Below are 25,964 nucleotides of genomic sequence, written 5' to 3' on the forward strand. Positions count from 1 at the left end.
TGCGAAGCCGCACCTCTGGCTGGTTTGCGTTACTTGACGAACATGAAGAAAAAAACCCCAATGAAACGCCGACAAGGTAATTATCCTCTTGTCAAGACCAAACGCAGCTGACCCTAGCCCTGATAGTCTGAGGAATAAACAGCCTATTCAGGGACTTTGATGAAGTTCCAAACTATCGTCAAACCAGAATCAGAAAAATATGCCAGTGTTTTCTTCAATTGGTTCTCCTGTTACCAAGAATTTCAAAGCACTTCAGAGATTTACAGTGCCTTCAAAGCCCTTTCAAATCTGTTGAACTATTTTTTTTTTTACATTTCCTCATTTTAAAAGCAGAAACTTCAGTGGACTTTTTGTAAGATTTGGTTTGATTTTTAAAAAATCTACTTAATATTTCTACTAGTAAATTTATGAAATGGGTGAAATGCATTTCCATTTAGCACTGATAAGACAATACTTTAACTTTTTTTACTCCCTTTTTCAGAACAGAATAACTAAAACTGAAAAGGTCCAGAAAAAGATGACCAGTAAATATCAACTTTCAATTCTTGCCACAGAATTTCAGTTCATTTCCCTCTACTGATGTCTTCTTTTTCATAGTTCAAACGTGTAGGAAGTTGCCCCACCCACTAACCTTCAAACGTTTCTAGAGGTCACCAAAAGTCAAGGTCCAGCCATCCATTTTCTTCTGCTTATCCGGGGTCGGTCGCTGTGCTATCAGCTTCAGAAGGGAGGCTCAGACTTCCCTCTCCCCAGCCACTTGTTCCAGCTCTTCCAGGGAAATCCCAAGGCATTCCCAGGCCAGCAGAGAGCCATAGTCCCTCCAGCGTCTCCTGGGTCTGTCCCGGTAGGATGTGCCCGGAACACCTCCAGGAGGCATCCTGACCAGATGCTCCTCAACTGGCCCCTCTCGATGTGAAGGAGCAGCGGCTCTACTCTGAGTCCTTCCTGGATGACTGAGCTTCTCTCTCTAAGGGAGAGCCCAGACACCCTACAGAGAAAACCCATTTTGGCCGGTTGTATCCGCGATCTCATTCTTTTGGTCATGACCCAAAGCTCATGACCATAGATGAGGGTGGGAACGTAGATCAACCGGTAAATCGAGAGCTTCGCTTTTTGGCTCAGCTCTCTCTTCACCACGACGGACCGGTACTTGACAGCAGACGCTGCGCCAATCCGCCTGTTGATCTCCCACTCCCTTCTTCCCTCATTCGTGAACAAGATCCCGAGATACTTAAACTCCTCCACTTGGGGCAGGACACCCCCCCACACCTCCAACCCGGAGAAGGTACTCTACTTTTTCCGACTCAAGATCATGGCCTCAGATTTGGAGGCACTGATCCGCATCCCGGTTGTTCACACTCAGCTGTGAATCGCTCGAGCAAGACCTGCAGATCACGACCTGATGAAGCCAAAAGGACCACATCATCACCTCAAAAAGCTCCGTGGTTAAGGCCACCAAAACGGATCCCCTCAACACCCTGGCTGCGCCTAGAAATTCTGTCCATAAAAGTAATGAACAGAATCTGTGACAAAAGGCAGCCCTGGAGCCCGACTTACTGCTGGCAATGTGGACCAGACTCTGACACCAGTCGTACAGGGACCTGACAGCCCGTATCAAAGGGCCCGGTACCCCATACTCCTGGAGAACCCCCCACAGGGCTCCTCGAGGGACACGGTCGAACGCCTTCTCCACGTCCACAAAACACATGTAGACTGGTTGGGCGAACTCCCAGAACCCTCCAGGACCCTGCTGAGGGTGTAGAGCTGGTCCAGTGTAACACAACCAGGACGAAAACCACACTGCTCTTCCTGAATCCGAGGTTCAACTATCCCACTGACCCTCCTCTCCAGAACCCCTGAATAGACCTTGCCAGGGAGGCTTAAGAGTGTGATCCCCTTGTAATAGGAGCACAACCTCCAACCCCCCATTTTGAACAGGGGGACCATCATCCCAGTCTGCCAATCCAGGGGAACTGGGAGCAGTTCCGCTGGATTGGCAGGGGAACTGGGGGGAATATTCCATGCAGTCGCGTAAGCCATAACATCCAGAGCCTTAAGGAACCCAAGATGAATCTCATTTGATTTTGAAAATGTGGGGGGGCTGCTTGACCTTTGATGACCTCTACAGAAATGTATTAAACATAAAGAAACTTTTGTTGCACAAAGGTTTGTCACCAATGTGATTTGATCTGAAGCTGGTGGAGGGGAACTTTGCTCAGGTATTGTTCAGTAAAAAACATGTAAGACGGATATTTAATAGTTCACAATACTGTGGTATTTTGTGCTGGTCGAGCCGATAAAAACATTGTTCGCTGTATCATAATAAAATGTGCATGTAAATACATTTGCAAGGCTTTTAAAGATGAGAGTGGAAAGTTATCACTTTTGTAAAATGTAGAGCATGATTTGAAGTGGAAAAGTTGAAACCAGATGGGCAACGTTCAAAAAATGAGTTTCTGAGAAATGTCAGTTTATGAAGTCTTATGAACATTGTGATGTAAGATGGGTAATTTTTCTGGAAAATTACAACAATAAATACATTGCTAATGAATCCTCGGTGAAGTTACCACAGAGCCCAACTGTCCATCTGCACATAAAAAAACCAACATGGCAATCTGCCATTTCATTAACATTTCTACTGTTTGTGCTTTTGTTGTAGCCATTACTGAAGCAGTGGCTGCTGCCTCTTGCTTATGAACAGACCTGGCCATCAGCTTGTGGAGCTCCTGCTTGCGCTGATGGTCTTCAGCTGCTATGGCATGTTGGGCTTGCTGCTGGACTCCCTGGACAAAGTGCTGCATGTGCTGGAAGGCATCAATCTGTCAAGACGCAACATAGTCAGCAGTCAGCTTTTTAACATTTACAACCATTTGTATCCCCTCTACTAATCTGTGTTTTATATCTGTTGAGAAATGCAGTTGGCTGTGTTAGCATTAGCTCACACTTACCTAAACCCCTAAAAGAGACCCTTACTTTCAACAAACAGGCGCTATACGTTTGGCAGCCAAACAGCATCTGTTCTGGTTCCACCAACTGCAGCCCTAGTTACCAAATATCAGCAAAAACTAAATATTAAAGAATACTGCATTATTATGTGTGATGTGAAAGCTGGTTTTCTACTGAGAATTATTCCCATTGACTGTGGGGACGTCCATCTTGCATTGCTCATTCTATCAAAGCAGAAAACAGCGAAGTTATGCTCTGAACTGGTTCACCTGTTCCACAGACATCACACAAAAAAAACTGAAACAAGCTGGAGCAGTGGAGAGTTAGAAAGCACAACTTTAGATCACCCACAGCTGTTTTTACTTACGTTTGACCCACCTTTGCATTTTTAAAAATAAATAAAAAACTAGCATTAAAAACTGAGTTCTATAGCTATTTATCATCATTAATGTTTTCCTCTTGCTGTGTGAAGTGTTTTAGATTTTTTGTTTGGTTAACCCAACCAGTTACTTATGTAATCCTTGAATCTGTGACTAATGTTCTCAAAGTGTTTAGGAAAATGTTGGCCACATTGGTGAAACAAGTTGGCTGGATGACGCTGCTACTACAGGAATTACCTAATGAAAAGCAGTGTCTACTTTCAACATCAATACTTTGCTGTTTGTTTTAATTGGATATGAAGATAATTATTCAGTATTTATAAGAAACATTAGTTAGAGGACACACACATTCTTCAATACTCATCACAACCTTCTAGCTGCTCTTTTTCTTTGCGTTTTTATCAATTCAATCAAAAAAATACTTTTTATACTGACAGTTTCTACAGAGATGATAAATAAAACTTAAAATAATAGATAAGAAATACAAAAAAGTGATGCATCTTGATAGGCTTTAAAGTTAGATTAATTCACTTGTGTGTTTATAGTAGTAATATTAATCTTTTTATCAATCTGACATTGTTTTAACTTTGTTATTTATATCTAGAAATACAAAAAAACAGCCTGAGCAGTTTCATGTTTTAAATGCCTTTAAGGAACATCTAATGATGTAGGAGTTACCTTTCCAATACATAGTCTGTTTATGTAAGAGAAGGTTTCAAAAGGAGTCCCAAGGGGCTCAATCTTAGGCCCTGTTTTGTTTAAATTCTTAGCTAAAGTGTTCATTTGTGCAGATGACAGCATACTTTACTGAGTTTGGTGTACTATGATGCTGGCTGCTGACAAACCTCAAACTGTTCCGCTTCAATTGGACTCTTAATGTGAACAACAAAAATCTTTTTCAGAAATTGTTACCATATGTCAGACAATGTTGGTATGTTGAGCCCAGAGATATTATCAAGAAATAAGAATCTTATAAACATGGTAGGGGCGTGCTGTGGTGGCGCAGGGGGTTAGGACGCCCCACGTTTGGAGGCCTTAGTCCTCGACGCAGACGCCCCAGGTTCAACTCCCGGTCCCGACGACCTTTGCAGCATGTCTTTCCCCCTCTCCTCGCCCTCTTTCCTGTCTGCCTGCTGTCGCAAAAAAATATAAGCCACTAGCACCGCAAAAACTCTTCGGAGGAAAAAAATATGGTACTGGTAGTCTTTTTAGGGGAAATACTAAGCATTTGGTAAAAATGCTGAACTTTTATTACTGGCATATTGATTTCTTTTGAAGAATACAGCTTAATGTTGACATTATCTGAATGCATGTTGTTTAATTCACTCTAGATTAGTTTCTAGATTCATTTAGTGACAAACTTAAGTGTGCATAACATCACAGTTCTGGTGATCTGTATGTTCTGGGATTTTTTTGCCTGTCAATAAGCCTTAGAAGACAACAGTTGTGGTGTATTTTTCTGTACAGTATAAAGCTTTGAGTACATTAAGATCTTCACACAACTGCTATGATTTGTGCTTCTTAAATTGGTTACTCTTCAAATACTAAGGATATTTTTTCAGAGGTTGGCAGAACTATGTAGTTTTATTAATCTACAGAGGATATGAAAAGTTTGATATTTTCATCTGTAAATTTGGATCTCTTTTAGACTCCTTTATTGGAAAACTGATTTTCTTAAACTGAACCTTTTTCTGTTGAGTTGCTAAATTTTGTTTAGATATTTCCAGTTTAATATCAAACGTTTATCTTGCAACTTGTATTAGAAACACATACAAATCCTGATTGTTAATAATGATAATGAATGGGATCCCGGAGAGCTTCTATTAATTACAGTAGATGGTTTATTACCATCCAATATAAATGTGTCGGTGCACAGACCAGGCGTAAGCTCTTGCGTTGTATCCTGTAACTTGTACTAGTATCATATGCAAATCCTGGATAAATAAAGGTTACAAAAACAGAAATAAGATTAAATGATGTGCATATTTTACAGAATTGTTCTTAAGCCTTGAATCTCAAACACTCTTGTCAATAAACCTGAATGAAACCCTAAAGAGACAGTCTGACAATACTGACATATTGCACTGAAACAAACAAAGTGTTGACCAGATTTCATGTGACCAAGTGGCTTTTCCTACCTTGCGGCTACTCTTCCACATGTACTTCATGTATGCATATGTGACGTGTGGGTGGGTGGTGGGCAGCGGGTGGTCGAGCTGCTTGGAGGGGTCAACACCCAGGAGGAGCACGAGGGTCTTATGGGCCAGAGCCTAGAGGGGAATGCAGCACATTTAGCAGAATTACTCGACAAACAGAACAGAACTTTGTTTTTCATACATATACTTTAACACAAACAGATAAAGACATTAAGGGTTTGTGAATAAATACTTTTTCGATCAGCTAGAACAGGGGTTAAGGCAAAAGAAAGAAAAAGAAAGATATCAAAATGACATAAACTCAATAAGGAGGGTTTGTTTTCTCCCCCATCCATCCATCCGTCCATCCATCCATCCATCCATTTTCTGTTCACCCTTGTCCCTAATGGGGTGTCTATCTCCAGCTACGTTCCGGGCGAGAGGCGGGGTCACCCTGGACAGGTCGCCAGTTTGTCGCAGGGCAACACAGAAACAGACAGGACACACAACTATATACACGCACACTCACACCTAGGGAGAATTTAGAGAAACCCCGCTCCCCCAAAACTGCAAATAGATTTTTACTGGTGATGTAATGCATCTTTCTATTTTCCAATGGCAGCACATTCAGTGATGTTGGATTCTAAATTGTGGTCAATTATAACAACACTTTCTACCATCTTCTCCAACTTATTGGAATACCAGTGAGGTTAAAGATGGAACAAATCCTCTGTTTCATTAAGAAGATATGCTCTTTAAGTTTCCACACAGCATGACTCAGTGTCAGCTTCACTGTTTTTATTACTGGCCGCTTAGAAAAACTTGAATGAAGTTTAATTTATAATAATCCTCTGAGCCGAAACATAATTTCCTGCTAAGGAAAGTTAGAAGTCTGCTCTGCCTGATTATTAATAATGATAATGAATAGGATCCTGGAGAGCTTCTATTGATTACAGTAGATGGTCGATTACCATCCAATATAAATATGTCGGCGTACTGACCAGGCGTAAGCTCTTGCCACAAAGGCTGGCGTATTTCAGCCAAGTTCTCATATCTTCATGGGGGCTGATGACGAGAGAGCGGACCATCAGGATCCGCTGCCAGTCTTCCACAATGCGCTGACAACCCTGAAGGAAAACACACAGAAAACAAACCCTCATTTAGCAGTGGTTGAACAAGGAAGCAGCTACTGAAACTCAAGAAAGCACATAGTAAGAGAAGTGAGCCCTAACTCCCCACAGCATGACCCTGCTACCACCATGTAATATGGTGGGACGTTTTGTCCAAGGGGGGGTGTGTAGTATTATTTTTCTTCCACCGTTTTTTGAATCAAGGTTCAATCTGGTCTGGTGTGTGACAAAGTGGTTCAGTTTTTCTTCACCACTTGTCCCTTATTCTTATTTTGGAGTTATCTTGTTTTACAGGGTTTATTTTCCAGACTATTTCATTATGCTGATGTGTTTGTAAATTAGATAAATAATGTTATTCTTGTTTCTGGTTAGATTTTTTTTTTTACCTGTTTAATTGTGGCTTGGTCCACTTATGTGTAGATGTGTTGCCAATTGGCTTTAAAACCAGTGTTTTTGGAAGCTCAAGGGAGAGCGGATGGTTGTCAGAGAGTTAAAAACCAAATAAAATTAATCAGAAAACCCTGGAACTGTTGGGTGATGCAGTTTGTTTCATTCACCTTGAGGATCCTTGACCACACTATCTTACATGGTGAAACATGTTTGCTGTCTCGCTGCATGGCTTGCAGCAAATTGTAAACAGAAGTTCTTCTTGTTATTGACAGTGGCTTTCTTCTCTGCCACAGTTCCACAAAGGCTAGATTTGTGGAGACTAGAGCAATCCTGTCAACAAACACTTCTGCACTTTTATACTTTGTGTTGATGTGTTTCATAAAACCCCCTTTTGTTAACTCGAAAAACGTGAAAATGTTCAAGTTGTTTGGACATGCAGCTGAATGTGGTTTTCTATTTTTCTATTCATCACTGTCATAAAGCAAAGACTAACCAAGCTTTGTATCAAACTGATCCCAGAAAACATTTTAAAAGTTGCTGATTGTCTTGTGGGAACACTGATTGCAGAAGCCAGGACTCCTGGGCTCTCTAAAACAGTTTTCATATTTATAGAAACAATATCTGGAAGCCCGTCAGAGCAGAAACACTGAGAGCAACAATGGATCAGTCTGAGACACTGCTGAGTCTGCTGGCAAACGGGATGCTTTCCATTAGCAACAGCATCTGCTTCACATCGCATGCTTGAATTGCACACATGAATGAAGATTTGAACTGCTATAAGCTGTGTGTGTGTGCGTGTGCGTGCGTGTTTTTTTCTGAGCATTGAGTACCTGCAGCCTCTCCCACCAAGTTTCCCTGATGATGTCCCTCCGCTCTGGCACCAGTTTGTACTGGATCACTTCCTCCAGCTCAGACAGCATCTGGCAGGACACCATGGCCTGGGAAACAAACACACACACGGTTACCTTAAGCGATACTCTTTCACTTTATTGGAACTGAAACATTCATATGGTACAGAAGAGGAAAATATATTGAAAGAACAATCTGAAAGAAAAATTAAAGTTGACTGAGATAAAATTCACTTGCTGACCCAAGAATTTAGTTTCCAAAAGAGTTCCATCTGATGAAGAGTTTTTAAGATTAGGTGCACTGTATAAATTATTTATACAAGAATCAAAAGGGTTAGATTTTATCAAGCGTGCTGTTTTCTATTTTTAACTGATAATCTCAAGAACTGCTATAAAAAATCCACTCCTGAGTGGGACAGAGAACCATGGGATGAATCTGTTTTTCTGATATACAGTAAACCCTTGTTTTTTGTGGGGATTAGGTTCCAAAAAGTACCCGTGCTAGGCAAAATTCGTAAAGTAGTTACCTTTATTTTTTACAATTATTATACAGCAGAATTAAATACTCTACATTGAAACCAAAGAACAAAAACAGTTTTCAGGCCTAAGTATTTTGTTTTTAACAAATATAACGCTTTCTTACAAATAACTACAGTAAAATAATCATTTTAGTCATCAGTAGGACAAATTGGGACAAAATGTGACTCGCGTATTTCACTGTTCCTCTGACTGTGACGCTGTGGCCTGACTCTGCTCCCAAGTGTCTTTTTCTTCTGAAGCCTGTGTTTTTTCGAGAGAAGAACATAGTTATCGGTAGTTGTTGTCGCTCTTTTTTCATCTGGGCAAAAATATTTGCCAAGATGTTTTACGTATATTTAAATACCGTAACGTCATTGGCACACAGGGAGAGAAGAAGCATGGAGACTGTTTAGCCAATCAGAACGCAGAACACTATGCACTGTGAAAAAGAAACTGCACAAAAAACTCAGCGAAGCAGCGAGGCTGTGAAAGATGAGCCATGTTATAGTGAGGGTTCACTGTAATGAGAAAAGAAAAGTGATCTTATGTCGATGGTGTGATGAATGCTCACCCCGTAGGCACGGCTGTAGCTCTCTCCAGCCATGGCCGTCAGCTCAGCATCCAGGAGGTCTCTGGCTTTGTCAATGCACTAGGTTATTCACAGAAATAAAAACAGACACATTACATCATTCGTTTTTCATGATAGATATTTGCAATATGATTTTAAATAATTATAAAGATGCAGATTAATTCAACATTTCAATAATTATGTTTCCAATAAAACATCTTCTGAGCAGAGTGCTGAGAAGAAGTGTTGAGAACAGCCATGCGGCATTTATGTAACCATGAACTTGGATGATAAATGAAGTTCAGAAAGCTTTGTAAAATGTGTCCACATTGGGGAATAAACAGGCAGAAGGGGTAGAAAGTAAAGGATTAAAAATAAAAAAGATGAGAACTCTGAAAAACATTTTCTTTGTATTTCCAGAGGTTATTTTTATAAACATATAAAAATAATATGTATTATTTATATTGCACATAGATTCACCCCTAAAAACTATTTGGTTAGCATCCTGTTTGTAGGCATTTCTGCTTTCTGCTGAATCATTTGCAGGAATCTGACTTCTCCAACAAATGCAGAACTTATCTACACCCACAGAGTCGGCAAACAGCCGATGGGCTGTTTGCTCTTACTCCCCAGTAAGAGCCCTGAGGAGTGGAAATACTTCCTGACGGAGACAGATGATGGAAATAATACAAAAGGGACAACCAAGGACGCAGATATTTGTCCAACGATTTCTGGAGCCTTATCGGCCGCATCATTTGGCAGCTCTTATTATCAGAAAGAGCAAATAAAGGAGAAAACTGAGGAAGCTCTCGGAGGGGCACACAGCTGTTTCTAACAACTCCCACCAATATATTTTTTTACGGGGAGGGAAAGCAGGGATGGCATGCCAAAACATCCTGAAGCACAAATAACAAGACGTGGAGTTAGGACACTGGGCTTGATACGAGGTGACAATGAAGATGTTTCCCCATGCAGTTCTAGTGCTGTTTATTCCTAAATTACTGCGCCGGGGCCAAGCTGCAAATGTGCAGTCCAGACGACTCCCAGTAAATGCAGTGTCTGGCTTCTGGCAGCACAAAACAGCAGCTTACCAGCACTCTGCTCTCTTACGTAAAGCTGCATTTATTCACATAAGATCAAGGCTCTGTGACATAACTTTGTTATTAGAGCCATGAAGACAGAAGGCTCTTTTAAATGACCAACAGTGGAGGTCTGAGTTCCCCAGGAGTTTTATAGCGTTACAATTCAGACAATAATTTCAGTGAATCTTGTTGGAATTATATGCACTAGCCAACACAAAGGAGCACAACCTATGGTGTACTTATTTTTCTTGTGGTTAGCAACACAGAACAGGAACATTTAGTTTTATACATCACTCAACCCAGAACAGGAACAAAGCCCACTAGATAGAACAACCTTAGGGTTAAGAGAAACTATTAGTTTATAAATTGTGAAGTAATTTTTTTGCTGTTTTATTTTTTCTTATGTTCAGATTTCCTGTAATTCATGTAAAGCACATTGAAATGCCTTTTGCTGCATTTAAATTAAATTACCTTACAACACTGTGACATGGAATAGATGCTACATAAGGTAGTAAAAGAAATGTATAACAAAACAAAGGCCAGTAAAAAACTTTTTCTTATAACATAAACTCGAGAAATTTTACTCAAACATGACCCTTGGAGCACATATCTGGAAGTGAAGGATGAAAGCTGCAGCCCACTGAATCAAAGGAAGCTCTGTGTGAAAATGTCACACTCCATCTGGAAAACCGCACATTTAAGCCCCCTCTCTTCTCCTTTGTGCTGGGTGTGTGCGTGTGTGTGTGTGTTACATTGTCAGCTCCAGCTATTCTTCAGGCACTAGGCAGTTTCAGAGACCTACTAGCCGCACCTGGATGTAATCTCAAAATTAGAGGGAGAATGTCTGTGATGAGAAGGACAGTCATGGGAAGCAAATCTCCAAAGGACAAGAACAGGGCAACTGGATGAGCAACTGTTTACTGTTTGTCGGCTGCTGAAGCATGCTGTCTGTGTGTTCTCCATTTGCTTTAAGCACATCCAGCTCCAGGGAGTCTGAGCTCATTGACAAAAGCCCAACCTTCCTTAAAGTGGAGGAAAACCATCATCTTAACATCCAACAGACCACGGGAGGAGTCACCTGCTTCGGCAGCTCAATGCTGAAATGAGCTTCACTTACATAACATTTTCACATCAAAAGTGTTCCACATGGAAAAAGAAGAGAAAGAACCAACAAACCTTGCGCATTTCATTATTACTATTATTAATGAAGCGTCAAGAGTCAATGAGAGGAGTTTAATCCTCTCTGGGCAACAGAAAAAACGCTGAAGTGTTAATAAAAAGGAAATAATAATAATAATCAGAAAGATCATCTCCTTGGGCTGCCACCTTATCGTGGTGGAGGGGTTTGAGTGCCCCAATGATCCTGGGAGCTATGCTGTCTGGGGCTTCATGCCCCTGGTAGGGTCACCTAAGGCAGACAGGTCCTAGGTGAGGGACCAGACAAAGTGCAGCCTGAAGACCCCAATGATGGACAAGAACTTTGGACTTGGTGTTCCCTCGCCCGGACGCGGGTCACTGGGGCCCCACTCTGGAGCCAGGCCTGGAGGGGAGGGCACGATGGCGAGCGCCTTGTGGCCAGGCTTTTACCCATGGAGCCCAGCCGGGCTCAGCCCGAAGAGGAAACATGGGCCCACCACCTGTGACAGGGGCCAAAGGGGTCGGGTGCATTGTATGATGGGTGGCGGCCGAGGGAGGGGACCCTGGTGGTCTGATCCTCGGTTGCAGAAGCTAGCTCTTGGGACGTGGAATGTCACCTCTCTGGTGGGGAAGGAGCCGGAGCTAGTGTGTGAGGTCAAGAGGTTCCGGCTAGAAATAGTCGGTCTCACCTCAGCGCATGGCTCTGGTTCTGGAACCAGTCTCCTTGAGAGGGGCTGGACATACTTCCACTCTGCAGTTGCCCAAGGTGAGAGGCATCGGGTGGGGGTGGGCATACTTGTTGCTCCCCATCTCGGCGCCTGTACGTTGGGGTTTACCCCGGTGAACGAGAGGGTAGCCTCCCTCCGCCTACGGGTGGGGGGACGGGTCCTGACTGAGAGGTGCGGAGCTGTCCACTGACCACTACCTGGTGGTGAGTTGGCTCCGCTGGTGGGGGAGGATGCCGGTCAGACCTGGCAGGCCCAAACGTTTTGTGAGGGTCTGCTGGGAACATCTGGCAGAATCCCCTGTGAGACAGAGCTTTAACGCCCATCTGCAGTAGTACTTCAAACACGTCCAGGGGGAGGTGGGGGACATTGAGTCTGAGTGGTCCGTGTTCTGTGCCTCCATTGTCGAGGCAGCTCATCTGAGATGTGGCCTCAAGCTTGTCGGCGGCAACCCTCGAACCCGTTGGTGGACACCTTCAGTGAGGGAAGCTGTCAGACTGAAGAAGGAGTCCTATCGGGCCTTTTTGGCCTGTGGGACTCCGTAAGCAGCCGATGGGTACCGGCGGGCGAAGCGGCATGCGGCTTGGGTAGTTGCTGAGGCACAAACTCGGGCGTGGGAGGAGTTTGGAGAGGCCATGGAGAAAGACTTCCATACGGCTTCGAGGTGATTCTGGTCCACCATCCGGCGTCTCAGGAGGGGGAAGCAGTACAGCACCAACATTGTTTACATTGGGGATGGTGTGCTGCTGACCTCAACTGGGGATGTTGTGGGCCGGTGGGCAGAATACTTCGAAGACCTCCTCAATCCCACCAACATGCCTTCTATTGTGGAAGCTGAGTCTTGGGACTCTGGGTTGGGCTCTCCAATCTCTGGGGACGAGGTAGCCGAGGTGGTCAAAAAGCTCCTCGGTGGCAGGGTCCCGGGGGTGGATGAGATCCGCCCGGAGTTCCTTAAGGCTCTGGATGTTGTAGGGTTGTGTTGGCTGAAATGGGTTTTCTCCGTAGGGTGTCTGGGTTCTCCCTTAGAGATAGGGTGAGAAGCTCAGTCATCCGGGAGGGACTCAGAGTAGAGCCGATGCTCCTTCACATCGAGAGGAGCCAGTTGAGGTGGCTCAGGCATCTGGTCAGGATGCCTCCTGGACGCCTCCCTGGTGAGGTGTTCTGGGCACGTCCTACCGGGAGGAGGCCCTGGGGAAGACACAGGACACGCTGGAGGGACTATGCCTTTCGGCTGGCCTGGGAACGCCTTGGGATTCCTCCGAAGGAGCTGGAAGAAGTGGCTGGGGAGAGGGAAGTCTGGGCATCCCTTCTGAAGCTGTTACCCCCACGACCCGACCCCGGATAAGCGGAAGAAGATGGATGGATGGAATCAGAAAGATTAAGCAAAATTTCATGAACTTCATGGCCAGACAGATTCTAAAAACTGTGAGACGTTATGAGAACACTTTCAAAAACATAAACCTTCAAAGTACATCCTGTTCCGCGTTTATGTGGCTGAGTAATAATGCAACGCACCTGTTGAGCCAATGAGAAGAGGTCCTGATGGAGAGCTAGAACTGCTCGGTAAAAAGCACCGTCGTGTGTGTCTCTGGGGATCATACATGTATACTCCTCCATGCTATCCCAGTGTCCTGAAAAACACAAGAAAACCGATTGATAAATAGCTAAACACCATGTGGTGTAACCCTCCATAACGTTTTGTCTGATTGATGACTGATGAGGGAACATGGCCGTTACCTAGACCCCAGGCAGCTGCAGCGGCCATACGCGCCATCTTGGCTTGCGTCTCTTCACTGACCAGCGTCCACTCTTCACAGCACTGCTGGTGCAGCTGACCCCTAAAGAAAAAAGAATAACTTATGATGATTGCAAAATGCAAATAGTTATTGACAGTGAATATAATTTTCAGACAGAACAGGCCAACTGGTTGAAATATTTTGTTATTGTTGAAAGCAATGTCAGAAAAATAAAGACATCTGAACATCTTTTTATCTGTTTTTGTATGTATTACATATTCGTCAATAACAATATACCATAACTGGTTAAAAACATGATTTACTTTGTGTTATTTCAAAATTATTTACATTTTACATGTAATTTTGTCGACTAAATTGACAGCAGATTTAGTTGACTAAAATTACATCATAATTAGTTGACTAAAACTAAGACTAAAACACATCTGATGACTAAATTTTGACTAAAACTAAATGATATTTTTGTAAAAAGACTACACTAAATAAAGTTAGAATAACAGATGCAGTGTTAAAATTAACATTGGATCTGAGGAAGTTGTTTTGCTTGGCCTGGTTGAAACACGCCTTGATTGCATTTTGTTTTTTGAGACATTTTAAATTTGCATGAGAGTTTGACGGAAACATGGCTGGTGAACTGAATGATTCATCTTGATGATCGGACAGATCAGCCACAGATAGTACTGTAACACTGCAGGAGTGCTACAAAGCATCAAAAAGAACAAACTTACGGCAACTTACGGTATTGGCTTTCATTTATGAGGGCTATAATGGACAGCATGCCAAATGTTAATTTCTATTTACTAATACATACTGTTAACATTTACTTTTACTTTTGCTGTTAGTGATAGTACTAAAGGCAACGTTAGCTGAAACAGATGAGCACTTCTGGCTGAAGATGTAAGAAAACCTCAGCAGAGATAAAAACCACCCTTTCTATCACATCTTCCAATGTATATTTTTCATTTCTTTGTTGGCATAAAAAACATCTCAAACCATTCATCGTTTCAAATGGTTTGAGACTGAGCATAATGAAACAAACAAATGTGTCCTTAGGGGAAATGTTTGTGTAACCAAGACTAATTATTCAACAAAAATGGATTGATTGTGCTGCAGATCAAACTGGCTCCATGTGTTTAAGCTGAAAGAGGCAGAGGAGCAGTCTGAGGAAACGACCGCTAGGATGGGGGTCCTGCAAATCACATTAGTTCTCGCAGCTAGCTGCGTTCTTCATCGACGCACGAGCTGAGTGATCCACCGCTAAGAGTTGTCTGTTTGATTTGTGTGAAGCCGTTTTCCATCTGTCTGTTACATAACTACAAAAACGATCTGCTTACTGTGTGCATGTGTAGATTATTACTCAATTAGAAACAAGTGTTTAAATCGTCAGTGGTAGTGACAGTTCAAACTGCTGACCTTCCCTCCATCCAAAGCTCGTCAAAGTTCGTGGTCAGGTAAATAGCAGTAAATATTGCTACAGACCCCACACATCCTGGACACAAACCCTTTGATCGATCACCATAACAGCCATTAGCTGCAGCCCTAACTAATACATAATTTAACAAATCTGTCATCAAAAGCCAAGTGTAATAACTATTTTACTAAGGCTCTTGGTATTGTGATGAATATTAGTGTTTCAAGGAGGCAAACAAATAAAAGCAGAACTGAGTTATTCTACATTGGTCACAGTTTCTTCAAACCAATTAGATTTTTGAAACCTTTAATCACATAAAAAGCAGAAACACTTATGAGACCCAAACAGAGGAGATTACAAAAGGTTTTATTCATGCCACACATTATCTGACTGGAGAGGTAATAAAATATGCGGGGGTCGCCTAAAAGTCGAAGAATCTAAAAGCTAAGTGATTGTGTTGCATAATTAGTACCGTAAGTGTCCAAATTAATTCTCATTGTTAATTAGTATGAAGTAGTCCTATAAAAAGCATCCTATTTTAGTAATTATGCATGCATGGTAGACATAACTTGTGGAAATTTTATCAAATTTAGGGTTCATTATGCAGCAGTCTGACTGGAGGTTTTAAACATAAACTTGACCAGACAGTGAAACTTACTGACACAGTTCCAATTTCAGCTTGACATAGAGGTTTATGGCTAAACTGAAGTTCTGGAGTCTAATGTGTTTGGCAGTAACCGCTTGGAGGAGGTAGTTTTGACAACAGAGTTTTTCTTCTTGAACAAACGTGTTACTGGATCAGTTCTTCTGTGTTTTTAGTGAGTGTCTCAAATTCCCAGTCGCTTGAGGAAGATCCCTGCGACTGGCTGGGCTGCCTTAGATAAAAACCTTTCACAAATTTCAATATTGACACAATACTTATTTTATTAGAAGAAAAATCAAATATTACTGAACTGAATATATATTTCTGTAGTCAATCAGACTGTTTGGTAAAGTGCCTTGAGACGACATTGGTACTGAATTGGTCCTATATAAATAAAAACGAAAGTGAACCAATCAAGTTTTTTATTTTTATAGTGTGTATTGGATTTAAACTGGACATGTTCAAACTTTTAAACAATATGTAACGTCGACAGAGATACTAAATTCAAGATAAAAACATTTAATCAAACCCATGTGGCAAAATTCTATGGCAGATTCAAGGTAAGTCAAATTTTTATAAACAACACTGCAGCCTGAACTAACCTGTCTTTGTTGCCCTGGTAACAACACAACAAGCCATTCTTCCACCAAAACAGTTCCAGTTTGTTTCCAGAGAGCCACTAACCAGCCACAGTAACATTTGATTTTCACTCTAATAGACATAAATTGCACTTTAACAATCATTTTTCCAATTTTAGGTAAATAACTGGAAGGCCTGTACAATGTCAATGCGTAACTATATGTAGCTCCATCCTGGCTCACCACTAGGTCATCTGGTAAATCCTCTCCAGCTTCTATCCATCCAGATGCAAACACGAAACTCAAGGTGGGATGAAATATTATCTTGTAAATCTTTGGAATCATTTTCTTATGAATCGCAGGCTGCCCCCAAAAATGGCTACATAAGCAAATCAAGGTCTGGTTTGTGTCATAAATTCCTTGGCGATCCATTGATATGGACTCTTTGGACTTCCTGTGACTTTATTTTTCCTAAAAGATGTCCTTCCACACTGAGTGGGGGTGTTATGAAGTCAAGCCTCAGCTGTGGTGAAGTCTCACTTCAGCCTCTTACAGGCTCTCCATGTCAGTTAACACATTTTCTAGTAAAACTGCGTCGGTCAAATCAGAGCGACCACAGGGGAGACCAAATGACAGGACTCATTAGAACAGGTTGCGTAATCACTGAAAGCCAGGAAAAGTGGGAGATGAAACAGCCAAAACCTCAGATGCTCACTTTATTTGTTTCAGCTGAGGCTCGACCAAAAGCCCAAGAACCCCAAAACTTCGATCTTATATCAAAAGCTAAAGTAAATGTGTGGATGTGGAATTGTCTAATGAATAACATACCATTCCCCTAAGGCCTCCAAACAGCGCATCCTGCCCAGGATCAGCTCCGGATCCTCTTTGTTCATGTCAATCTTCTTGTCATAAGCCACCAGGGCGTCCTCCCACTCATGAAGCTTCTCATACCAAGTGGCTTGGATTTCCTAAAGAAAGAAAAATACACACAGTAGGTAGCAGATAAAAAAACACATACATACTTCAGTTTTATTTTAACCTTCCCTCTCCATTTAGACAGATTGATTTATGCCTTATTGTCCACCCAGGGAAAAGATTTGTCTAATACACCACCATTAAACAAACCTGCTAAAAGAACTAAATACACTGGCAACAAAAAAAGAAATGTGAGCACTACAGTTAAATCCGAAACACATAATACATATTCCAGCAAGTAAACAAACCAACATCATTATTAACACATGGACTTGATTTCTTGGGAACCTGAATGATTACTGAACTTTTCCCAAAGAGAAGGACAAGTATGTAAATCAAGTTATTGATGTTTCAAAAATAATCAAGTTTAGAGTCAAAACAGTCAAATGCACAGTCAGTTTACAGTCAAAGCTAGCTAAGGCAGTTCATCAACATGGCTTTATTGGCTGGATAAAGCCACATGCTGTATCTGATGAGTGGGTTCTGTCATCATCTCAGGGACCCATCAACGTTAACAACAGGGACTGCTTCCTGATGCCTTGTTGTTAAAGTAATTGAAAGGAAAAGCTTCCATCCTCCCACATTAAAGCTTTCCAAATGGTCAACTTATAAACACAGTTACTCTGCACGTCACAGTGAAGCTATTTTTAATGAGTCTTTTCAGAGCTTTTACAGAAGGCAAAAATGCACAGAAAGAACCACGGTTCCAGAACTACATACTCACTAAACTACACACTCAACAAAATACTGCTTACAGTTTAGAACAAACATTATTTATAATGTTACAGTGTTGTATTTTAACATTATAAATAATATTCTAGCCCCACCCGAGAAGCAACAAATACTACACTAATAAATTGGACATATTCACAACAACATTTCCACATTTTATCACGCCTACCATAGTCTGATGCATAATTGACATCTACAATGAACAGCAATGGACAACAAAGCTGCTTCTCTCTGCCCACTGGGGGGTTATTTCTGCTTCTAAATGATCTGATTGGACATTGGAAAAGACTATTGTTGTGTTGAGGTTGTGCTAGAAGGAGCTAGCCTATGACTAAAGACATTCAAGCCTAAAATAACATCTCAATGCTAAAATGTCCTCAATGTTAATGCCTTCCACTTATGTGAAAGATACAGCAAATATAAAAAAACAAATCAGAATATTGCAGATCAAAATGTGTATATTTTTTAATGGTAAAAGTAGAGACCACAGCTAGTAAATCTTGTAAACTGGATTCAAAGGAGAATAACAAGATTCTCTTTATTTCTTATGTAATATATGTGGAAACTATGTCTGGTCATGTCCAATTAATGTCTATCGTTGGACAGTCATTTCATATGATGACCAGGCCCATCCACAGTTAAGATGAAATACGCCAGAGCACTGCTGGAAATACTGAAGAGCTTTAAACTTTCAGTTTGTAGAGGAAAGAATGCCAGAGAGAAAAAACCCTTGCCTGGAGGGAAAGAGAAAATATTCAATATTTAACTTTAATAGTAGACAAACTATTACTGTTATGATAAAAGTTATGTTTGTATTCCCAGGGATAAAGCTTTAAATTGCTTCAAAGCTTTAAAAAAGACCCAGTTGCAGAAGCACTTAAAATATTTGCAAAGTACAAGAGAAGTCAAACATTCAGTCAATTAAAGAAAAAAACCTTCTTCTCCTTGCCCTTTGCTGCAGATTAATACAGCAGATGGCTTTTCCACATGCTGCTCATTAACAACAATGTGTTCATAATGTGCAGCACATGGAAAAGGAAAATAACCCTATAGATCTACCATCTCTGTGTCCAAATATGTACATGAGGAAGACAAGTAGAGCAAAATGTGTCCAATACAGACCACTGGACGCTTATGTGTCTCAAAACAATAAAATAATAAATTTGGTCCGAACATGTGTGAACTCTTGCGACCGTTAGCAGTGACAAAACCAAATCCCAGACATTGAGTTCTGTTCATCATGAAATAATATACTGTATACATCTGAACATTTGCTTCATTAGCAACATAACCAACTTCCAGGTGCCTTTGTATATAGAAGAGAAAAAAAAAATTACTCACCAGTTCACCAAAATGTTTCATTGCATATTCTAGGACTCCTGATGCTGCCTCTGGCTGCTGCAGTTTGTTGTTGATGCTGCAAGATGGAGCAAATAATCTGATGTCATTAGTGTCATTTTACAAAGAGTCTGACAAAAAGGCCTGAGGCCGTAACTTCTTCTGATGGAAGGTAAATTGTCCCAGAGATTATTGTGATTAACAATAATATTTCCATTTTGACAACATTTTCAACTAATATAATAATAATAATAATAATAATAATAATAATAATAATAATAATAATAATAATAATAATAATAATAAATAATAATAATATGCATTACTGCTCTGAAAGATTTTAAAAAAAGATTTTAAAAAGATTTTAAAATGCATTTAACACCAGAACTGGAAAACATGTTAAATATCTAAATAAACAAACAAAACAACAATATTTAAAATTGATTACGAAGTTGTATAAACAGGGCAAACAGGCAAAAGTGGTAGAAAGTGCAAATGAATTACTTCATACCGGGTGTTTGTAGCGTTTCTCAAAATGCCAGCTTTAAACATGGTTGTCGAAATGGAAAGCTAATTTTAATTTATTGTTTATTGTAACAGGCTTACAGATTTTATTTTGAGCAGTTTGATCAGTATCAGGCTAGGAGAATGAAAGCAAACATCTCCTTAAAATCAAATGCTGCATAAATTCGAAGTCAGATGAAAGTAGACTCAATCCAGGCTCCTGAAGAGCTACCTACAGCAGTGACGCACTCATAGCCAAACCACTACGTCTTAACAGCTGCCTCAATGTGTTTTGACACCACAAAATAAATGTTTCATCTTCCCACTGAGATTTATTGTAAAAAGCAAGAATGCCTCCTGACGTTTGTCACACTGCTTCAACGGGTGACGAGTTGTCTATCAAGACACCACAAATTCCCACTGTAAACCCTCCAGTCACCCATACCGCTGCTACATCTGGACACACTCATTTTAACCACAAGTCTATTATATTTCATCAAATGAAGAAAGCCATGCGCAGGCCGGTCCAATGCATCTGTAAAACGCAGGGAAGAGCACTGGTATACAGGCAAGCTCCTGAGGACAGCAGGGCAAAGGCTGATGAACGGCATCAGCCTCATGTGGAGGGCATGTTGGTGGGATTGAGGAGGTCTTCGAAGTATTCTGCCCACCGGCCCACAACATCCCAAATTGAGGTCAGCAGCACACCATCCCCACTGTAAACAGTGTTGGTGCTGCACTGCTTCCCCCTCCTGAGATGCCGGATGGTGGACCAGAATCGCCTCGAAGCCGTACGGAAGTCTTTCTCCATGGCCTCTCCAAACTCCTCTGACACCCAAGTTTTTGCCTCAGCAACCACCCGGGCAGGATGCCGCTTCGCCCGCTGGTACCTATCAGCTGCTTCTGGAGTCCCAGAGGCCAAAAAGACCCGATAGGACTCCTTCTTGAGCCTGACGGCATCCCTCACTGAAGGTGTCCACCAACGGGTTCGAGGGTTGCTGCCACGACAAGCACCAACAACCTTGCGGCCACAGCTCCGATAGGCCGCCTCAACAATGGAGGCACGGAACACGGACCACTCAGACGTGTTCGAAGTTCTGCCGGAAATGGAAGTTAAAGCTCCGTCTCACAGGGGATTCCGCCAGACGTTCCCATCAGATCCTCACAGCACGTTTGGGCCTGCCAGGTCTGACCGGCATCCTCTGCCACCAGCGGAGCCAACTCACCACCAGGTAGTGGTCAGTGGACAGTTCCGCACCTCTCTTCACCCGGGTGTCCAAGATATACGGCCACAGATCCGATGAAACGATGACAAAGTCGATCATCGAACTGCGGCCTAGGGTGTCCTGGTGCCAAGTGCACTTATGGACACCCTTATGTTTGCACGTGGTGTTCGTTATGGATAATCCATGACGGGCACAGAAGTCCAAGAACAGAACACCACTCGAATTCAGATCGGTGTAATTGGGGCCGTTCCTCCCAACCACGCCCCTCCAGGTCTCACTGTCATTGCCCACGCGAGCGTTGAAGTCCCCCAGCAGAACAAGGGAGGAGGAGCACTCTCCCGTAGCCCCCCTTGGGCAACTCCAGAGTGGAAGTATGTCCAGCCCCTCTCAAGGAGACTGGTTCCAAGTAGGTAACTTTTATTACAAAAACAAATGTTCTTTTTACACATTTGATAAAACTATCATTTTGTGATAGTATAACATCACTCATATGCTCTGAGAAGAAATCAACTTCCTCCACCTTCTCCCAGTGTTACTATTGCAGTCAACATTAATGCACCGCTCCAACGAAAAACAACCAATCAGAGCCAGGAGGAGGGTCTTGGCACTTTCAATCACGCTCCTGTGGGCAATGCTAAATATGCTAATGTCAGATAAGTTAGATACTGCAGCTTTAAGTGGAGAAGGAAGCTTCCCTCAAATGTGAACATCAAGTGTGTTAAAACTGCAGTGGAGATGGAAGGTCACACCACGTTATTCTCAACGTCACCAAATCAAAAGAAATCGGTGAAAAAGATCTGCATCACAGCTGCAAGCCAATGATGGCTGACCAATGAAACTGGAAGTTCTGAGGGAAGGAAACAGAGAATGCTCAATGTGGGATTCTGAGTGAATGCTGGAAAGACATACTGATTCAGTAATGTCAAAAATATATTCATTCATATACTGTTAAATCACATATTGTTCTTTACTCCATTAAAGAATACCAGTATCTTCTTTCATTTTTGAAGTTTCAAGCTGTTCTACTGTATTCAACATTTTTAATTTTGGGAGGGATTATCATTATAAAAAGTCAATCCACTATTTTTCACATGCCAAATTACACAAACCAAATTTCTAAAGGCTTTCACACAAATACATGCTTGGTCTCTAACATGCCTAGAGAAAGTGCAGAGGGATAACAAAAAGGATTTTTGGATTATACATAGAATATTTTGTTTTTGATCAAATAAGTTTAGGAAGCAGGTAAAGACGTTGAAGCACACTGAACGCAGACATGAAATTAATGAAATTGGCAGTATATTAGTGAAATAGTGAAATTCACAAAAAATTTTGTTTTAATTTTTTGTTTTATTTTGTTTGGATGAAAACTTTTATGAATTAATACATGCATTATTAACCAATTGTTCCTACTCCATGCTGAATGGAAAAACTACAGACACAGTCTGACACTTGTTTTCATTGTAGGAACCAATCATGCAACAACTAGTCAGAATGCAATCAATAACATCTCTGGTGGAGAGAAACAAATTGATTGATATAGAACATAGAAGGCAGTCCTAAAGCTGTGCAGAATGTTGGAGAACAGATGAATCGAAACATTATTTCTAAAACACAGACCCCCAGCTGAAGGGCGCTTGGACAAATGATTAAGGAATGGAATCGGTAAGATGAGCTCATGTTTATGAGAAAACATGTCAACCAACTTGTTGACTTGTGGAGAGAGGCCACTAAGAGGCAGAATTAAGAACAGATGGAATTTAATGGAAGAACATTCTCACTTGTTGAGCCGAACATTTGTAAATGTTGTGTTCTGTGTTTCTCTGTATGTTTATTTCTAGTTTCCTGTGTGTCTGAGTCTCTGTGTTGTCCTGTCTCCCCGTGATTAGTCCCCAGGTGTATCTCGTTCCCTGATTTCCTCTTGTGTATTTAGTGTCACCTGTGTGTGTCTGTCTTCGTCGGGTCCTACGTCTTGTTACGTCTTCTATTGTCGAGTCACGTCTTGCTACGTCTGTGTTCGTCCGTCATCGCCTGTTGCTACCTGTTGTGAGCATTAGCCTTCCGCTCAGCAGTGCTGCCAGGTCTGTGGACTGTTTACTGTTTATTTATCACCATTAAACTCCTCATCTCACCTCATCTGGGTCTACTGCGTTTGCCTCACCGCCATCATCACCACACCTCATGACAGTAAAAGCATGGCTGAGTTTTGACAGGAAATTATACTAGATTACTAATGTTGGTAAGAAACACACATGACTAATGTAGGCTCATTCTTTTATAATAAAAAACAAGCCAATAAAAAATAAACTGAAACAGAAAAAGAAATCAGAGAAACAAAATCCTTGAGTCATTTAAGCATAAATCTGGTTTCCTTGAAGAGCTTAAATCTTCTAACTGCAGCCAATTTTTACTCCAAACTGTTGGGATCTGCTACATATTTGGCATAAAATAATCATTACAAAAATCATATTATCTATTGATAATTTTATTGAGTACACCATAAAATATGTGCACTTGAAACTAAATTTGTACAAAACCCACCCAACCATTTTTTCTTTTTTTTTTTTTTTGCTCACTGACATTAGTTTAAATCAAACTTTTCCAGGTTTACGTCAGTTAGAATATTGCTTTGGAATACTGTGCCAGTATTCCAAACACATGGTTAGTTAAATATTTAGAGATTCGGACATGCTTAACGAGCTTCTTCCAATAGTTTAATGGAATTATGAAAAATTCAGCCTGTTCTTTCCTCATGATGCCATGAAATCTGTGAAGTGCAGCAGTCCCTCTTATAGCATGACGTTTCCTCCTTCATACTTCACTGATAGGATGATGCTCTGTGGCTCCAAATGTAACGACAGTCATTATGGCCAAATGCCTGAACTGTAGTGTCATCAGACCACACATGAGCCTATCATCATTTTTTGGATGATAAATTGTCCCAGAAGTTGTTGCAATACAAAATGAAATGATCTCAAAACAACATTATTGTTACAATAATATTGTTGTTTTGAGATCATTTTCAGGTAATTTAATAGTAATGGCAAAATAATCCATGAACATATTCTCAGAAATGAATAAACTTTAAATTCTAATAAAGATTTAACATTGGTAGAAGAAGATATTTTAAATATCCAAGATAAATAAACAGAAACAATTAAATGAATTATGAAGCAGCAGCAGCAGACTGAAGACTTCATCATCCAGGTTTTGTGAGAAAAAGAGAGAAACAATAGAAATGATAAATCATGCAATTGATCTGCGATTAATTGATTTATTCCGTACTGTGACAGACCTAACCACAGGACATCTCCAAAAGTTAAGGTTCAGTTATTCCAAGAGTTCTTTAGCAAACTGTAATGTAGCTTGTTAATGTTGCTCTAAGAGTTGTAGTTTCTTCCTGTGAGGATTTGGGTTTTCTGTTCATTTATTTAGTTCCAGTCCACCCCTTGATTGATCCCAGCTGTGTCCTGTTTCCCCTGATTACCTTCCCCGTGTATTTAATCCCACTTGTGTCCCCTGCTCCAGGTCGGATACAGGCCATGTGTTTACCGTCCTGTCGTGCTTTTGTTTAGTATTACCAGTGTCTGCGTTTCTCTTGTCTCATCGCTCACCTGTGCTGCCTGGATTTTCTGTACACTGTATCATTAAAATCATCATTCATTCTACAAACCTGGGTCCACCGCATCTACCTCACTACCTATAACCACAACTTTGACAGAAGGACCCGACCAAAAGTAAAGGTGAGGTTCGTGACAAGAAAAAATAAGAAAAAAACTACAAATGGACCCAGCAACTTGGACCGCCTTATGTGGGAGGTCACAAATTTTATCAACATATTGGCTCAACCCTGCTCTGCCCAGACACACTTTGAGGTGGCCACAAATTGTCTCATTGCTCTGCGGAACTCGTCCCCTTGTCTCCCATGGATGGACTTGATGGAGGAAGCGGATTGCTTTTTGTTGTGTACTGAGTTTGTTTTCTTTGTGTTTATTTGGACTCTGACTCTCTGCCTGGCGCCCCTCTGCCCACCCTGGTTGGGTGGTTTTTGTTTTGGGCGTCTTGAAGCAGCCCTAGAGGGGGCTGTACTGTGACGATTTGGGTTTTCTGTGTGTTTATTTAGTTCCTGTGACTTGTTCACCCCTTGACTAATCCCAGCTGTTAGTGTCTGTTTCCCCTGATTACCTTCCCTGTGTATTTAATCCCACTTGTGTCCCCTGCTCTCTGTCGGATCCTAGTCGTGTCTTTACTATCATGTTGTGCTTTAGTTTAGTACCACCAATGCTGCCAGTGTATGTGTTTGCCTTGTCTCATCGCTCAACTGTGCTGCCTGGATTTTCTGTACACTTCCTCATTAAAATCATAATTCATTCTACAGACCTGGGTCCATCGTGTCTACCTCACCACCTCTAACTGGAACTTATGACACTTCCTTTGTCAGTAGCCATGTATGAATTTGATCTACTGTGGGTAATCATACTTTCTTACTAGCTCCAGTCAACACCTTTACAAGGCATGTCTGCATTGCTCTGGACTGGTTACAGGTTTGGGATATAAAGCGTGAGAACAAAAAGAGGAAGTAAAAGAAAATAAAACAGCAAAAGTAGCACCTGTGAAAATTAGACTTGTAGGGAAACAGCAGACATGTTAGGAAGCTCCTGAGACATGGACCAAGTGATTCTATGCCTGTGAGCAATAAACTGTAAGCACATTGGGACTCTGCTCTAACAGGTACCTCCAGGGAGCTTCACCTTCCAGTCAAAAGGTCAGCAGAACAAAGAGTCTCCAGCAGCCCAAGAAGGAAAAAAGCGTTAACCCCATTGGAATGCTGTGATTACTATGGTGAAACAGATGCACAAACTGAAGCTTTAAACATCACATTTTGAAAACAGATGTAGAGTATCATAGATACGTTTGTTTCATAGCGCCATGTCTGCTGATTT

At 41.4% G+C, this 25,964-nt stretch overlaps 1 protein-coding gene across 3 annotated transcripts in view; it reads right to left on the minus strand.

Moving 5' to 3' along the window:
* The window catches only part of mtor (mechanistic target of rapamycin kinase), a 133,853-nt gene that overhangs the window by 35,263 nt on the left and 72,626 nt on the right, over positions 1-25,964 (minus strand). For all 3 annotated transcript variants that reach the window (XM_044117457.1, XM_044117467.1, XM_044117449.1), the window contains 9 exons: positions 19,295-19,370; positions 17,075-17,214; positions 13,598-13,698; positions 13,376-13,491; positions 8,920-8,997; positions 7,812-7,919; positions 6,463-6,588; positions 5,465-5,596; positions 2,704-2,819 (listed from right to left, as the gene is read on the minus strand). In XM_044117457.1, the coding sequence (XP_043973392.1) occupies positions 2,704-2,819; positions 5,465-5,596; positions 6,463-6,588; positions 7,812-7,919; positions 8,920-8,997; positions 13,376-13,491; positions 13,598-13,698; positions 17,075-17,214; positions 19,295-19,370 (993 nt within the window). The remainder of the gene's footprint in view (positions 1-2,703; positions 2,820-5,464; positions 5,597-6,462; positions 6,589-7,811; positions 7,920-8,919; positions 8,998-13,375; positions 13,492-13,597; positions 13,699-17,074; positions 17,215-19,294; positions 19,371-25,964) is intronic.

The sequence above is a fragment of the Gambusia affinis genome, linkage group LG01 (assembly GCF_019740435.1).
Source record: "Gambusia affinis linkage group LG01, SWU_Gaff_1.0, whole genome shotgun sequence".
Lineage (NCBI taxonomy): Eukaryota > Metazoa > Chordata > Actinopteri > Cyprinodontiformes > Poeciliidae > Gambusia > Gambusia affinis.